General features: G+C 37.0%; 1 protein-coding gene across 1 annotated transcript in view; it reads right to left on the bottom strand.

The window, feature by feature from the left end:
* Positions 1-10684: 10684 nt before the first annotated feature.
* gfra1a (gdnf family receptor alpha 1a) overlaps positions 10685-16346 on the bottom strand; it is a 199591-nt gene continuing 193929 nt past the window's right edge. Inside the window, exon 10 of the mRNA XM_017436020.3 lies at positions 10685-12896. Within this exon, the coding sequence (XP_017291509.1) occupies positions 12741-12896 (156 nt within the window). The 3' untranslated portion in view covers positions 10685-12740. The remainder of the gene's footprint in view (positions 12897-16346) is intronic.

Below are 16346 nucleotides of genomic sequence, written 5' to 3'. Positions count from 1 at the left end.
AGGAGAATACGATATTATATATTTTGAGCCACACTCCATAACCAGTAGGTGGCGGTAATGCAACCTTACTGTTTTTTGCCAACCGCCATAAAACTCTACAAAGAAGAAGACGAAGGAGGCCAGTCTGTGATTGGCTGGTGGCGTGGCTCATTTACATACAACTTTGGGTTGCGAGCGCAGAGAGAGCAGAGCGAGCGAGCGGTTTGTCAGAGCCAAGCGCGCGCAGAGTGCCGAGCGCGCGGAGAGAGCCGAGCGCGAGCAGTTTGTCAGAGTTGAGCGGTCTGTACTCTCAAATCAGTGTCACTGCGTGCTCAACCTGGTGGCACGCGCGCTCAACTTTGTGGCACAATAATAACGCCATACTAATGCTTCACATTTCAGCAAAGTGAAGTTAGTTTTAAGTTGGATATTGGATATTCGTGCTCCGCGGAGTTAGCAGCGTCTAGCTCACGGCTGACCCGAAACAGGAACGCTAATGTCGGCCAGCCGTCCCTAAGTGAACCACTGCGCGTGAGAGAAGGGGCCGGCAGTGAACAGCTGGCCGACATTAGCGTTTCTACCCAACTGAGTGGGGGGAAACTGTTTTGCACGTCCTGCAGTGTAATCACCGAACATAAACGCATTGACAAACACTTTGAGTCTGCGAAACATGTGAGGAGAGCTGCAGACGAGGGACAATCCCGAAATGGTCATGAATGTCAGTTTATAAGCTATCAAAGTTCTCAAATAAAGCACCTTTTGATAATGTCAATGTTTGTTGGTAATTATCTTACAAAACTAGTAATTATTTTTGGTTTATATATTAAAATTTATGTTTTATTTAATTGATTTTAGCAAAAAAAAATCGCAACTTATAGGAAAATGCCCCGTGAAATCAGGCATTTTAGCCCGCAACAATCACAAAAAAATGCCCATGAAATCCTGGAGGGACTGATTATAGAAAGATAGTCGTCTAGTTCGGATCTGCAATCTGGAAATACTGCGGAAATAGTGTCTTTGAACAAAGAAAATGCGAGGGCGCATTCGGTGGGCGTGAGGTCTTTGGAATGAGGACCTAGAGGATTGCTTAACTGCATGGTACCCTGGTTAGTGTGTAGTTCCCCAGTCTGGCTGAAACAAACAAGGGATGGCTGGAGAAGGAGTGCTAGATCTACGTAATTACTGTTTAGGATTTGCTGGCGTAACGACGGAGAGACAGGAGAGGGACGTTGAGCAGATGAGGAGGGCTGGACGGAAGGAGCTTACACACATTTCCCCATGTTGTCAACAAAACTGGATAAAAGCCATCATATTTTATCTTTTTTTCTGTTGCAGCATAAAGGAATCCCCCACCCATCTCTTTTTTACAATCTCTGACCTACTAACACTTCCAGTAACCATTCTGTGTAAAAGTTAATTTTGGTATGGCAGTCCTTGGTATTGTATCTTTTAAGACTCGAAAACATGATTTATGCAGAAATGAAACATGTTCCTTTATTTGTAAAATTTTTTGAAATGTGAAAAATGTTTTTATTTAGCTAATAAGAAATTAGTCAAATGGTTTAACAAATTTTATTACTCTTTCTTATTGCAGGAGAAAGTTCAGTGAGCAAGGTGACAGAACCTTTGAACAGGAAAAGATAACCTTCCATCTGTCCAGGCTCTGAAGGTTCCTCCAGTAGAATATCCAACAGAAGTTAAGAAGAACTTTAAGAGACAAGTCCAGTTAAAGAATCACTCTTAGATGCTGCGTCACCTTCCAATTTCAGTTGAAGAATTACAGACCTCTCAGGAGGCATAACCTTAAACCTCCTGGGTGACTTTTTGGACAAGTTGTTCACCTTAACTCATCCTCAGTGGACTCTCAGGTTCACCCAATCCTTCCCCATCCTAGTCAGGAACACTTACCTTGAATGGCATAAATTCAGGGGGATGGTCTACCCCAGTCCAGCTGTACCACAGTAAAGTACCTTAACATTTCTGCTAGTGGTAAGAAAAGCAATGTTTGGTCAGGGACGGTCTTTATCAAACTTCTCAGAAATAGTCCTAAGAATTCTGTTAAGAACAGACTTAAGTGTAAAAAAAATTCTTGGCTCAAAGCTGTGCCTAAAAGTAGGTTATCAAGCAGCAGATTCTCAGTTCAAGTGAAGTATAGGACTGAATATCAAGTGTCTGTCTCAGAGCTGATATACAATATTTTACTGTGCCACAAAGCTGATCCTGGATGATCTATTTAGAAAACCCCAGACAAGGACCAGTCACTAAATCAGATTTCATATTCAAAAATATTTTCAGAGAAATGTCAAGATAAAATTGTGAAAATGTTAAGATAAGTTCACATTCAACACAATAATTTTGTATGTATTGTTTTTTGTTGTTTTGTTTTTTTAAGAATGTCTGAAATAATGTAGTATATTCATGGAGTTCTGACCATTTATTTTGGTGACAAATTTGAAACTGGTGGTGGTTAACTGACTTGTGTATATAAATGCTAAATTGCAGCCATAGATTCTAAGAGGAAACCCAACTGAAGAGAGGCGGTAGCACTAACACTTGTTGAGTTAGTTGAAGAAAGAAAACATAAAAAGGAAAGTCCAGTCCCACCCTAAATAGTGCAAACAAGAAAAAAGTATGGGAGGACATATCAAGACTTTTGACTGCATCTCGTGTAACCTACATTTGGTCACCATCTGACTGTAAGAAAATAGTGTAATATTCTCTCCAAAAGCCTCACAGAAATATTTGCCTTAAAGTCCAACATTACACTCACTGATATGTATAGTTATATTTTAACTGATAATCTCACTCAAGCAGGGGACCCCCAGGCAAGCCAACTAGTGACACCTCCTCTTAAATAAATAGGAGAGTAAGAGTGATTCTTTACCTTGAGAGTTTTAATAACTTGCATTTATAGTCTGAAAGTAGGAGTAGATTTCAGAAATTCTCAAAACTTAAGACTAAAATTCCACTTTAAGAAGTTTGATAAATAAAGGCCCTGGTTACAAAACTTTAGGATGATGCAAATTGATAAACAAATGTTCACTTCTAATCTGATCCTTCCTCAAACTAATCTGACAATCTGGCAGAATTATCAATATTCTTTTGACCTAAATTCCAAAGTGTGATCCCTATTAAAATAGTCTAGACTGTCTACATTCTTGCATATGTAAATCCTAAAACTTAGATCCTATTTTCAAACATCCTGTTCAAAAGATTCTTTTTTTTACATAAAGTAATCATCAAAGTTTTCCTTCAGATCTGTGTCTTTGTTAAATTATTGTTGAGTTAATTTAGAGTAATCACTTCATAGCTCTGAGTATTATTTCCTAATTCTTAGTGTTAATAAAATTTTCTTGTGTTGATCTATTGTTTGTTGATTTTATTTTTTATTTAAAGAAACAGTTATAAAACATGATGCCCCTAAAATAGCAGAATCTGGTCTTTGAGCCTCTCTCAATGGTTGAATGTGTTAGATAAGAGTGTGAATAATCTCCACCATGGAAGACATTTGCAGATGCATTTTTAGCATTACAGATGGAACAGGAAAACATGTTTGACGTATGCATTATCATCAAATGTCAGAAAATTAGTCTGACATTTGGGTTTTTTCTTGTCATCATTATTTGCCTGACTCATCCATTAGCTGGGCTGTTTGTCCTCCAGCTTTAATACAGAGTTGTGTTTTATGTGAATGCAGAATGAGAACATTCTTCAAGAATGTAGCTGGTTGGAGAAGTGGACATAAATGCCACTTCTTACATTTGAGTTTTAAAGAATGTTTATGAGATGAGAAGTTTTAATTACCATTTCTATTGGAAACAAATATGTGCCTCAGTTCACAGTGGCTTGTACAACCCCATTTACATTGATGTTGGGACATTGTGTAAAACATCAATAAAAAAAAACAATATGATGATTTACAAATCCTTGTCAACCTTTAATCAATTGAATACACTACAAAGAAAATATATTTAATGTTCTAAGATAAACTTTGTTTTTTTGCAAATATTCACTCATTTTAAATTTGATGCCTTCAACAGGTTCCAAAAAAGCTGGGACAGGGGCAACAAAAGACTGGGAAAGTTGAGGAATGCTCAAAAAACACCTGTTTGGAGCATTCCACAGGCGAACAGGTTAATTAGAAACAGGTGAGTGCCATGATTGGATAAAAATGGAACTGCCACATAAGGTTCAGTTGTTCACAAGCAAGGATGTGGTGAGGTTCACCACTTTTGTGAACAACTGCATGAACAAATAGTCCAACAGTTTAAGAACAATGTTTCTCAATGTACAATTGCAAGGAATTCAGGGATTTCATTATCTGTAGTCCATGATATAATCAAAAGATTCAGAGAATCTGGACAAATCTCTGCAAGTAAGCGGCAAGACTGAAAACCAATACTGAATGCTCACAACCTTCGACGCCTCAGGCAGCACTAAATTAAAACTGACATCATTCTGTAACGGATATGACCACATGGGTTCAGGAACACTTCAGAAAAACATGTCAGTAAACACAGTGCATTGACAATTCTACTTGTGCAAGTCAAAACTCCACCATGCAAAGCGAAAGCCATATATCAACTACACTCAGAACACTTTTCTGAACCTGAGCTCATCTGAGATGGGCTGACACAAAGTGGGAAAGTGTCCTGTGGTCTGACGAGTCCACATTTTAAATTGTTTTTGGAAATCATGGGTGTTGTGTCCTCTGGGCCAAAGAGGAAAAGAACTATCTGGATTGTTATCAGCGCAAACTTCAAAAGTCAATGCCATGTTAGTACCCATGGCATGGGTAACTCAAACATCAGTAAAGGCACCATTAAGGTACATGCAGGTTTTGGAGCAATGTTTGTTGCCATCCAAGCAACATATTTTTCAGGGATGTCCCTGCTTATTTCAGCAAGACAATGCCAAGCCATATTCTGCATGTTTTACAACACCTTGGCTTCGTAGTAAAAGAGTGCAGGTACTAGACTGTTCTTTCACTTCCTTGATGTCACAACTATGAATGCCTGGCTCCTTTATAGAATGTCTGGAAATGAAGTGAAGGATCTGCTACACTTCAAGGCATCAATAGCTCATGCTCTCATCAACGCAGTATCCGTGAAGATACACACCAGAGGCAGACCCAGTGCCACTCCACCACCGGCAAAACGGAGAGCATTGTCTAAGGCCCCCCCCTAAGATCCGGTATGCCCCCAGAAACCACTGACCCCAGCTCAAGAAAGCAAAAAACGCCAGTAGAAGCCAAGATGCTGCGTGCACATGAAGAACCAAGTACATTTTCATGCAGTGTCTTGTAGCTTTGTGACCCGGATGCTTTGGCAACTATCATAGAAAATAGTCTCAGAAATGAGCAACAAGCATGATTTGACAGGAAATATGATATATGCTATAAGATACTATAAGAGAATATGCTTAGTTCAGAGTCCTAACAATTCAGAGACTTGACAATAATACAGTATGATAAACACCAGTTGCAGTCAGGATTCTATGAGGATCTACAGTTCAAAGACTGTTACTTGTGTCACACTATCCTTCTCAGTTCAGAGAGAATATATCTTTATTTTGCAACTTTGTTTTACATCCTGTGGTGGCAAGGTTTTTATAAGATAGCACCTGACAATGAAATGTCTGAATTTCAAGTCTTGACTATGTTCTGTCTAAATTCCACAGCCTCTGATGTTTTCACCAAATGACCCTGTTACTCTTCACTGAAACCAGACTGACCTTGCTTCCTGTCTCATCTTCACCTACCAACATTCTAATATCTTAGATATAAGCTCTTGTGTGGACTCTGGAGGTAGAGCTTGATTCGGAGCTTCCCATTCGGACCTCAGACTCTGATGTTAATTCTTAATTGTCTTTAAGGCTCTCTGTATGTTGTGCATTATACATAAATAAACCTATTTGAGTGATTTCATCTAACAGTGCCTGGAAATTGATTTTCTTCTACAACAATCCCTAAAGATAAATAAAAAAGCATAGTGAAAAAAAAAGTTTTATGTTTATGTTAACTTTTATGTTTATCAATAAAGCTCAAATAGAGAGCCTACAGAGTAGTGGAGGAACCACCATTCCAACAGAATACCATATTATAACTGTATATCTAAATTTCAACTATACCTATATAACTACTATGTTATTACATTGATGTTTTTTTACAGTACAAAATGCATAGAATAAAGATCAATTTTTTTTTCAAGCCTTGTTTTACATTCCTAAGGATGTATAAAAATCCTGATTGAGTTTATCATAATTCATGCTCGAGACAGTTAAAAAAAAAAATTAGATAATATTTTGAGAAACCAAAGCTTTTTTTCAAGTTAACAATATAAAACTAGCTTGGTCATCTTGAGATAACGAGATAGTTAACTCGCAATACAAAAACAAAACAAAACAAACAAACAAACAAAAAAAACCCCATCAAAAATAATAACAGCAGAAGTGTTTTTGGATGAAGTAATTTCTCCCAGGTGTCTCTGGACTATTGTTTTCTTTCTTCTTATTTGCCTTCTCTGAGTAAACAAATTATACACATAAAGCACACTGAGTGAAGTAGCATTTTTTAATTATAACTTTTGTACAATAAATTTTACATTTTCACAAGCTATGAAGTTAATGATGCTGGACAGCTTGGGAAAGTCTGCATCTCCAAGAATAAAAGTTATTACTTGTCAGTTTAAACAACAGATGGGTTGGTGAAGGACAGGAAATAATTTTTACCTTCTTTACTCTTAAAGTTACGCCAGCTTTAAAACTCATCTTAAAAAAAGAAAGATAAAAAACAACATTTGTTACTCTCATAACTCAGTATTTGTGAGGGTACAACACTGGGATTTAATTATAAATAATCAGCTATATAATAAATAATTCTGAGCATTGTTGCTGGGTGAAGCCATGCAGAACTTTTTTTTTTTTTCTGAAACTTAGACTCCCACAATGAAAGTTCTAATTTTTATCTCCCCATACCCACCTAACTCTGATCAATATGACAGAGATCTTTAAAGGCATATACAATATATATATTTGCCTTTAAACATTTATTTATCCTAATTATTACCATGCAAAGAGTTTTCTTTTTTGGCTCATTTTCTGTTTATTGTCATCACAATAATTTCAGTAGTGAACCCTAAATAATTCTGATAACAGCTCTGAGCATCATAAAAAAATAGCAGGTCCACTTCATTCACTTCAACTTAACAAAACAAAAAACAAATTAAGAAAAAAAAAAAGAAAAGAAAAATAAGTGTAGATTTTAGAAAAACAAAAACAATCCCAGCCCACTTTAGGATTTTTTATAAATGGGGTTATGGTACAACAATATGCTTTTTAAATACAATAGGAGTGTTACACTGATATCCTCTTTCTCAGATGCAAATATAGTTCATAATCATGTACATAGAAGGAGAAATATACATCTTAGTTATTGTAAAAAAGACACACATTTGTAGCTTAATGTACTCTAAGCCAGAGGTCCCCAAATCCCCGGGCCGTGGACCGGTACCGGTCCGTGGGTCATTTGGTACTGGGCTGCACAGAAAGAATAATTAACTTACAGTATTCCTGTTTTGTTTTGTTTTTAATTTACAGAGTCTGAACAACATTTATTTTGAAAACTGACCGGATTCTCTCCACTCCATCCGTCTATGACTCACTCTTAATGCATGTCTAAACGCTTATCGAGGTCACGTGATATGTTACCACTAAAAACAAACCCACAAGCAGCAAGATGAGTAAAAAACAAACATCTCTGGAAGCCCTAAATGGGACCGTCTCATTACTGGGAAACAGGTACAGAACTCTCACTGATTCACTTTATATTTGTCGCACATCTTATTTTAAAGAGCATGTATAAACATTGCCATATTGACCAGAGAACATTAGGGGGAGGAGAGGGGGTTATTCATGTTGATAACTCAATACCAGGACGTAACTAACAAAGTTGCGAGTTCATGTTGGATTCACGTTTATTATGTTTTAAAAAATACCCCCATTTTCATGTTGGTCGTATCATTTTATTTTTTGTATTTATCCGCCACACCTTCAAAGGCCATACTTTTAATATACTGTCTGATAATGAACCAGTCAGTGGAGCTAAAAAGGTTGGGGACCACTGCTCTAATCTGTATCTGAATGTCAAAATAGCTCACAATGCTATGTAATAGAATATCAGATATTTATTTGTCCAATGTCAACCAAGTACATACAGTGCATATACCATGTTTACGCTTGTAACATCAAAGTTCTACTGTACATCAGTTGTAGTTTCAGAAGCTAGATAAACCTAAGCAGCGAGTTTTAAATGCTCCTGTTTATGTTCAAACACTGGAAATGATAAGTTGAACATGCCACAGTGACATAAATAGCCTGGTATAAAAGTTATATAGATATTTGTTTGGGGAATCAAAATCCATATATGTCCAACTAAAAACTGTTAGGTGTTCTTCTGTCTCTGAAAATGTAATGATTATGATGACTTTTCATTCTGGATCACAAAGAAAACACTGACACAAATCCACGAGTTACACATTTTAAAAAGAACAGTATTTGCTGAACACCTGCCTGAAACCGTTTCAGTGTAGCAGCTGTCATTGAGGACTAAACTATCTAAATTTGTTGGAATGTGTGGAATAGGCAGGGCAGAATGATCATTCATCTAAAAGATTACTATTTTACTTCATTAATAATATGTGATATCTTAATTTTACAAGCCTTTGCACAACAAGTTTTAGATTTTATCATTTTTAAATCCAACATCCAACAAGACATTGCTATGCAACAGAAACTTCAACAGTGAGACTGATGTGCTTTAATAATCTAATATATTTATTTCAGTACAAGACATAAGTGAGCCATCAAGCTGTTGAGCTGTCAGGACGAGATGTTGTAGCAGACAAACTTTGAATAGTAAAATTTTAATCCCATGCTTGTATTTTAAAACAAAAACAGAGGTCCAAATAAATGGCCAAGTTGTATTTTAACTATAACTCAAATTTTGTCTGAATGGAAATGTCTTGTAAAGCTACTGTTATATGAAAAAGGCCTTACATGGAGCTTCTCCATAGGTCCAACAAATTAATTTTCCTGTAAACAGCATGTTTTGTGATTCAGCGTTTGATGTGTTCCATGTAGTTATCAAATATGTTAATAAAAAATGTCTAACACATCAAGAACTCATGACATGTGAATTGCCAGCAGATAATTAAAAAAGAAGTGTTGCAAAGACCAGCTCCACCTGTATAAATTTAATTTTATTATATAATCAATAATTCCTTTAACAAAATCTCATCAAACAAGGCCTGAGACATGTTCTTCCTGTCTCAGTGTGATTTATGTAACAACTAAGGTGGCATGGAGGAAGAACGCAACCTGCAGTAGCCTTTCACTTTCTCTGAATGGCATTTATTTGGCCTCCATCTCTAATGTAAAGAACCTTGGTGTAATTTTTGATCAAGTTATGTCTTTTAACACCCACATTAAAAATGTTTCCGGGATCGCTTTCCTCCACCTATGTAATATCATTAAAAATCGAAACATCGTCTCAAAATCATGCAAAAAACTGATCCATGCATTTATCACGTCTAGGCTGGACTATTGTAATTCTTTACTATCCGAATGTCCAAAAACTTCTTTAAAAAGTCTTCAGTTGACCCAAAATGCTGCTGCTAGCTTTTTGATGAAAGTTAGAAGGAGAGATCATATTTCTCCACTTTTAGCTTCTCTCCATTGGCTCCCTGTCAAATTCAGAATAGATTTTAAAATCTTATTCTAACATACAAAGCTATCAGTAACCAAGCTCCTATTGTTTCATATTTTCCTAACAGAGCACTTTGCTCTCAAACCACAGGTTTACTTGTGGTTCCTCAAATTTTTAAAAGCAGAATGGGAGGCAGAGCTTTCAGTTATCAGGCTCCTTTCTTGTGGAACCAACTTCCAGATTCTGTCCATGAGGCTGACACCCTGTCTTCTTTTAAGTCTAGGCTTAAGACTTTCTTCTTCAATAAATCCTATTGTTAAGGTTGGCATGGGTTTTCTGAGCTATCCCTTAGTTATGCTGCTACAGGCTTAGACTGCTGGAGGACAAATGACCACATTTCTTCACTCTGTTGCTGTCTTTACTTGCTCTACTGTAATTATTATATCATTGACATTTCATTTTTCTTCAAATAGAAACTACACCAGGACCAGTCATTCTGCGTTTGTCTCTCTTTCCTGTCCTCTCAAATCCCAGGCGGCTGAAGTATATGGCTACTTGTCCTGAGCCTGAGCCTAGTTCAGCTGGAGGTTTCTTCCTTTGGGTGTTTTGTGTTATTTTATTGTTCTTCTGTATTTGATTTTTCATGTGACCCTTGTGTTAAGTTTGTTTCTTGTGTTTTCATGTTAGCATTTATTTATGTATAGTTTTGCTCCATGTGTTCCCTGCGTTGTAGATTATGGTATTGTCTTGTTACTTGTGTTCCCTGTGCCACTATTCACCTGTCCTTAGATCAGTAGTTTTCCAGTCTACCTGCCAAACCCATCTGCACTTGTCACTATTTGGTATTCACTTACCTGTTTTCACTTCTTCGTCAGCCCAGCCTTTATACAGTATTCAGTTATTTTTTTAATCATATCCTCACTGGTTCATTGTTGTTTTGATGTTTGTTCTCACCACAGTCAAGGCTTCTTATTGTGTCTCCCTCCTGTTTCCTGTGATCTGCATTAAGTAAGTTCCATTGTTTGGTGCCACATTACCCTTTTCTTTTTTTTTTATTATAATAAATCAGTTTTACTTTTGAGAACATGAGTCTACACTCTGGGTTCCTTTCCCTCAATTGTGACATTAATTGTCTTTTATAATGTATGGGAATGTTTGTGTACAGTGCCCTGAGATGGCTTTTAATGTGACACAGTGATATGTAAATAAACCAAATTGAACTGAATTGAGTAGGAATGAAGGGAGCAGTGCAAGCCCTGATCTGAACAATGGTGCTGCTCTGCTGAATTTATTTGTGTAAACACACATCATTGCAGGATGTATGCTGGCTCCAATGAGGGCTGCAGATGGACTTTGTAACTATATTGTGGAACAATATTTTTAAGTTTCAGCTTTCAGGGTTTTCTAAAGAACACTGATCTTAGGAAAGATTTAAAGGGCCAGTAATATTGTAATCAGTCATCACCTTGAAAGGTGTTTTTTTCTATTAAGGTATCTGGTGAACCACAGAACAGATTTAAATTTAATTCTTTTTTTTTTTTTTTTTTTACAGCTGTTTCCTTTTTAGAGTTAACCAGATTTTACATGGCTGCCACAGCTCACTGACCTCGACAGACAAAATTTGCTTTAATTTTCAATGGGATCTGGTGTAAAAATATACCACTACCAAAATCAGAGCACAGTATTTCCAACCAAGACTAATAAAAGCATACATACATATGAACCTGGAGTGTGCAACACTTTGCTTGTTTGTTTTAGTAATCAAATATTGTACTAAAATTTCTACTAAGCAGTTAGCATCAATGTTTCTAATTAGACAGTTATATACAACTGATCAGTCCTGCCAGGCTTTTATAGGAAATCTGTATGTACTTTGGTGAAGCACAGAGTTTGACAGTATTGTTCTGTGAAAAGCTAGAAGGGTTTAGAAAATAGTCAATTAGAAAATGCTAGGATAGTTTTGGGAATGCTCTGAGCTTTGCAGTGATTAAAGAACAGACTTTTTCAATGTGTTCTGCAACTATAAGCCTATTTGTCCATTGACTCTTTATTTTTTTAGGGTTTAAAGCAGTGATTTTTATCACATTTAAACAGAAAATTATCATTCATGTGCTTTATTGTCACCTTGCATAAAACAAACAAACAAAAGAAACATGGCATGGAAAATTAGAGGAATGTGCAGTCACAGATTACTGGATTTAGCCATCCACAGCAGCACACCTGCCTGTGATCAGTGTGTAAAATGAGGCAGAAAGACTGAGAGCAGAAAGCAAGGCGTGGTTTGTATGTGTTTTTCTTCTTTTTGTCTGAGTATATGAAGTGTGCAGTATTTGCTTGTAAAACTTTGCAATATGTGCTTATGCCAGTGGCCATTTGTGTTCAGTGTGAGCTCCAGTAAAGACAGTTTGGGCAAAAATGTTGCAACTTCTTTGATGTTTTAAATCTTCCTTCTAAATTTAGAAGCTTTTGCTTAGCATGAAGTGTGCATGTGGACCTTTGAATCAGTTCACAGAAAATTATTGAATATTATTATTGAAACACACACATCACATAGGAATAACACCAAAAAGGCTGCCCAAGTAATAATATGTAGCCTTTACTGAACTGTGACTTTTAAGCAACAAATCCCACCAATTGCCTCAACACACAAACAGACAGGTGGAAAAATGACTCTGAAAGTTGATGATAATTTACATTATGTTCCAGGAGTCTCCACTTGTGGTTTTGTGGACTGTAGTCCTCAATGTGATTCATAAAATCTGCTCACAAAAGCAGCATACATAAAGGATTAAAATCTCTTTCTTTTCAGTGTGACCAGACATCTAAAATTGTTTTATCGTATGGAATAAAATCACTAATATGCTGCAATGCAAAACCAACAAACAAAAAAAAAACCTAACTTCCAAAAAATAATTCCTAAAAAAATAGTTAGAAAAAAGGAAACCTATGGGAACAAGTAGCATTGAAAATAACAGGATATAGTTTCTTATTTTGCCTTTCATTTATACAAATGTGAGTTTTTTAGTCCATAGTATTCTGGTGCTTTGAAGCAACAAGGCTACAAGGAGCCTACTGAAGTGAAGTTGCAGTACCACAGCCAGAGCAGTGGGGGCAGCAGGAAGGTGAAGCCAGCAAGTTGTCTGCAGACACCCGAGTCTCTTAGGATGGCATTGGATGCACTTGGATCATCAATCTTAGGAGCCTGAGGATCCGACTGAGAAGATGGGAAGGAAAAAAAAGAAGAATAGGTAACTTACATTTCTAGATGTTGAAGTACTCATAATTTTTTTTTTTTTTTTTTTTTTTTTGCTTTACAGTAACACATTTACAAGGCTCATGAGGCAAAAAAAATAAATTCTTTAGGGGCAGCTCATCAAACCCACTTGTGAACCAGATTCCCAGATAAATTAAATCCTCTGTGTCAGCCTCAGGTGGAGGAGTGTAAGTATCGGGAAGTCTTGTTTACAATTGATGGTATAATGGAAAAAGAAATGCATTCACAGATAAGGGACTTGTCTGCAGTTATGAGGGCATTTGTCCATTTTGTTGTGGTGATGAAGGAGCTGACCCGTAAAGGCAAAGCTCTCAATTACCTGGTTCATATACATTCCAACCCTCACCTATGGTCATGAAATGTGACAATACAAGCGTCTGAAATGAGCTTCCTACATAAAGTTGTTGGGTTCAGCCTTAGAGATAGGATCAGGAGCTCTATTACTTAGAGGAGAACTGGGAGTAGAGCCACTGCTCCTTTGGATAAAACAAACAAACTGTCATTTGAGGTGGTTTGAGGCATTTGATTAGGGTGTCTCCTGGGAAATGCCCTTTGGGTTTTTTTTATGCATGTTCCACTGGGAGAAGACACTGAAAGGATTATATATCCTCTCTGCTTTGGGATTGCCTTGTGATTCCCCAGAAAGAGGTAAAGAGTATTTCTGGATGTTTGAGTTTCCCTCCAAAACCTGTTGCCTCTGCAACCACAGACCATGGATAAGTGCTAGAAAAATGGATGGATGGATGGATAAATAGATGGACAAGGGGCAGCCCTGGTGCAGTTTAACCTGCACCGGGAAGGAGTTGTGCCAAGGATGTAGACACAGCTCTCACTTTGGTTATACAGGGAGTGGCTGGACCGTAAAGGCAACCCTGGTACCCCATACTCCTGCAGAAGCCCCAACAATGCTTCAGGGAACACGGTCATAAGCCTTCTACACATCCACAAAACATATTTGGAGTAAAGAAGATATTCTAACTTATGTTTTGCTTTTTTTTTTATAAACTTCAATAAATTCATTTATCACACAGGAAAATCATCTAAATATTTTTATATAACAATAACAGTACTGTGAAAAACAAAACAAAACAAAAAATACAGTTGTGTGTGAGCAGACATTTAAATTTTCATGTGTGTCATTAAATTAATGTTTTTTGTTTTTGTTTTTTTTCTTTGGCACCTCTCTTTGGTTTACTTATGAAGCTTCAAGCTAACGGCTGGGTCATCTCCCCTAGACCTGGTTCTGCCTCAACTAAATGTCAGTCCACTGCATAACAGTGCCTTATTATTGCACAATGACATTTACAGTGAACTTTAAAAGCCAAGAGATAAGCAACAAACCCATTTCAGCCTCAAAGGAACTACAAAGACTAGGAGTTTACAGAGAAGGCAGGACAGATTGCTGTGGCAATCATCATCAGACAGAGGTTAAAGACTTCCAACCATGAGGTCAAATTAGACCATGTGATGATTTGATCACTGATCCAATTGCTTTGTGGTCTGAAATAAAATTGTTTTCAGATGGAGAAAAAGAAAAAAAAGTTTAAAGCTGTCATTTCCCAAAACAAGTAAATGTGTAGTTCTTAAAGGCTAAGACATTTTTATAAAATTTAAAACTAAACTTTTATTAAAGCTAGAAAAAAAAGTGAAAACAGAGACTTGAAATAGGCTTAAAATCTGTCAACAATATTTCTTTTCCAGCTTTTACTTTTAGTGAGAGAAAGGAAGGGCTTGTCCCATCCAATGGAGAATTATGCAGTGGAGAATTGAATTTCAGTATTCCTTAAAATTTGTAAACATTTTAAACCTTATTTTTCATATTGAAACATGGAAGACTATGATATTATGACTTTTCAGTTTTCATTTTAAAGTTCTGGACTTAAACTGTGTGTGGTCTCTGATATTGAATGCTAGCTTGTGTAACTTGTGTCCTAAATACAAATAATACGTCAAAACCCCTAAATTATTTGTATTTTGGTAAAAAGATACACTGCCTGGCCAAAAAAAAAAGTTTACCTGAGCAAACAGGTACGAGCCTCCTATTGGATAATTACTACAAGGGCGATTTTGTTTCAGCTGGCAACAAGTTATTTAACCCCAGTTGGTGCAATGAGTTGCTTCTCATTTCTTAAACAACCATGTTGAAAGACACATCCTGTGGTTACGGAAAAGATGTCAGTCAGTTTGAGAAGGGTCAAATCATTGGCATGCATCAAGCAGAGAAAACATCTAAGGAGATTGCAGAAACTACTAAAATTGGGTTAAGAACTGTCCAACGCATTATTAAAAACTGGAAAGAGAATGGGGACCCATCATCTTTGAGGAAGAAATGTGGCCAGAAAAAAATCCCGAATGATCTTGATCAGCGATCACTTAAATGTTTGGTGAAATGAAATCAAAGAAAAACAACAGTAGAACTCCAGGCTACGTTTAACAGTGAAAGTAAGAGCATTTCCACACGCACAGTGAGAAGGAAACTCAAGGGATTGGGACTGAACAGCTGTGTAGCCTTAAGAAAACCACTAGTCAGTGAGGCTAACCAGGAAAAATGGCTTCAGTTTGCTAGGGAGCATAAAGATTGGACTCTGGAGCAATGGAAGAGGGTCATGTGGTCTGATGAGTCCGGATTTACCCTGTTCCAGAGTGATGGGAGCATCAGGGTAAGAAGAGAGGCAGATGAAGTGTTGCCTACTGTCCAAGCCTGTGGGGGCAGTGCTTTGATCTGGGGTTGCTGCAGTTGGTCAGGTCTAGGTTCAGCAACAGGATGAGCTCAAAGAATGAGGTCAGCTGACTACCTGAATATACTGAAGGACCAGATTATTCCATCAATGGATTTTTTCTTCCCTGATTTCATGAGCATATTCCAAGATGACAATGCCAGGATTCATCAGGCTCGATTTGTAAAAAAATAGTAGTTCAGGGAGAATGAGACATCATTTTCACACATGGATTGGCCACCACAGAGTCCAGACCTTAACCCCATTGAAAATCTTTGGGATGTGCTGGAGAAGGCTTTGCACAGCAGTCAGACTCTACCATCATCAATGCAAGATCTTGGTGAAAAATGAATGCAACACTGGATAGAAATGAATCTTGTGATATTGCAGAAGCTTACTGAAACAATGCCACAGCGAATGTGTGCCATAATCAAAGCTAAAGTCCAACAAAATATTAGAGTGTGTAACCTTTTGTTTTTGGTGGCGACTTTTTTTTTTTGGCCAAGAAGTGTATAAAAAAGCTATAAAGTGAGTTGTGTTTTAATAGCACCAGTTGTTAAAGTTACTTAAAATTGTGTTTTACTGTGGGATAATTTATCAGATTATTGTCAAGTTGATATTTGTCGTCTGTGATCAGAGCAGTAGAAAGCAGATAAAATAATTAGTTTCAAAA

The sequence above is a fragment of the Kryptolebias marmoratus genome, linkage group LG22, assembly GCF_001649575.2.
Source record: "Kryptolebias marmoratus isolate JLee-2015 linkage group LG22, ASM164957v2, whole genome shotgun sequence".
NCBI classification, from domain to species: Eukaryota; Metazoa; Chordata; class Actinopteri; order Cyprinodontiformes; family Rivulidae; genus Kryptolebias; species Kryptolebias marmoratus.
This window is presented reverse-complemented; position numbering and strand designations above follow the sequence as displayed.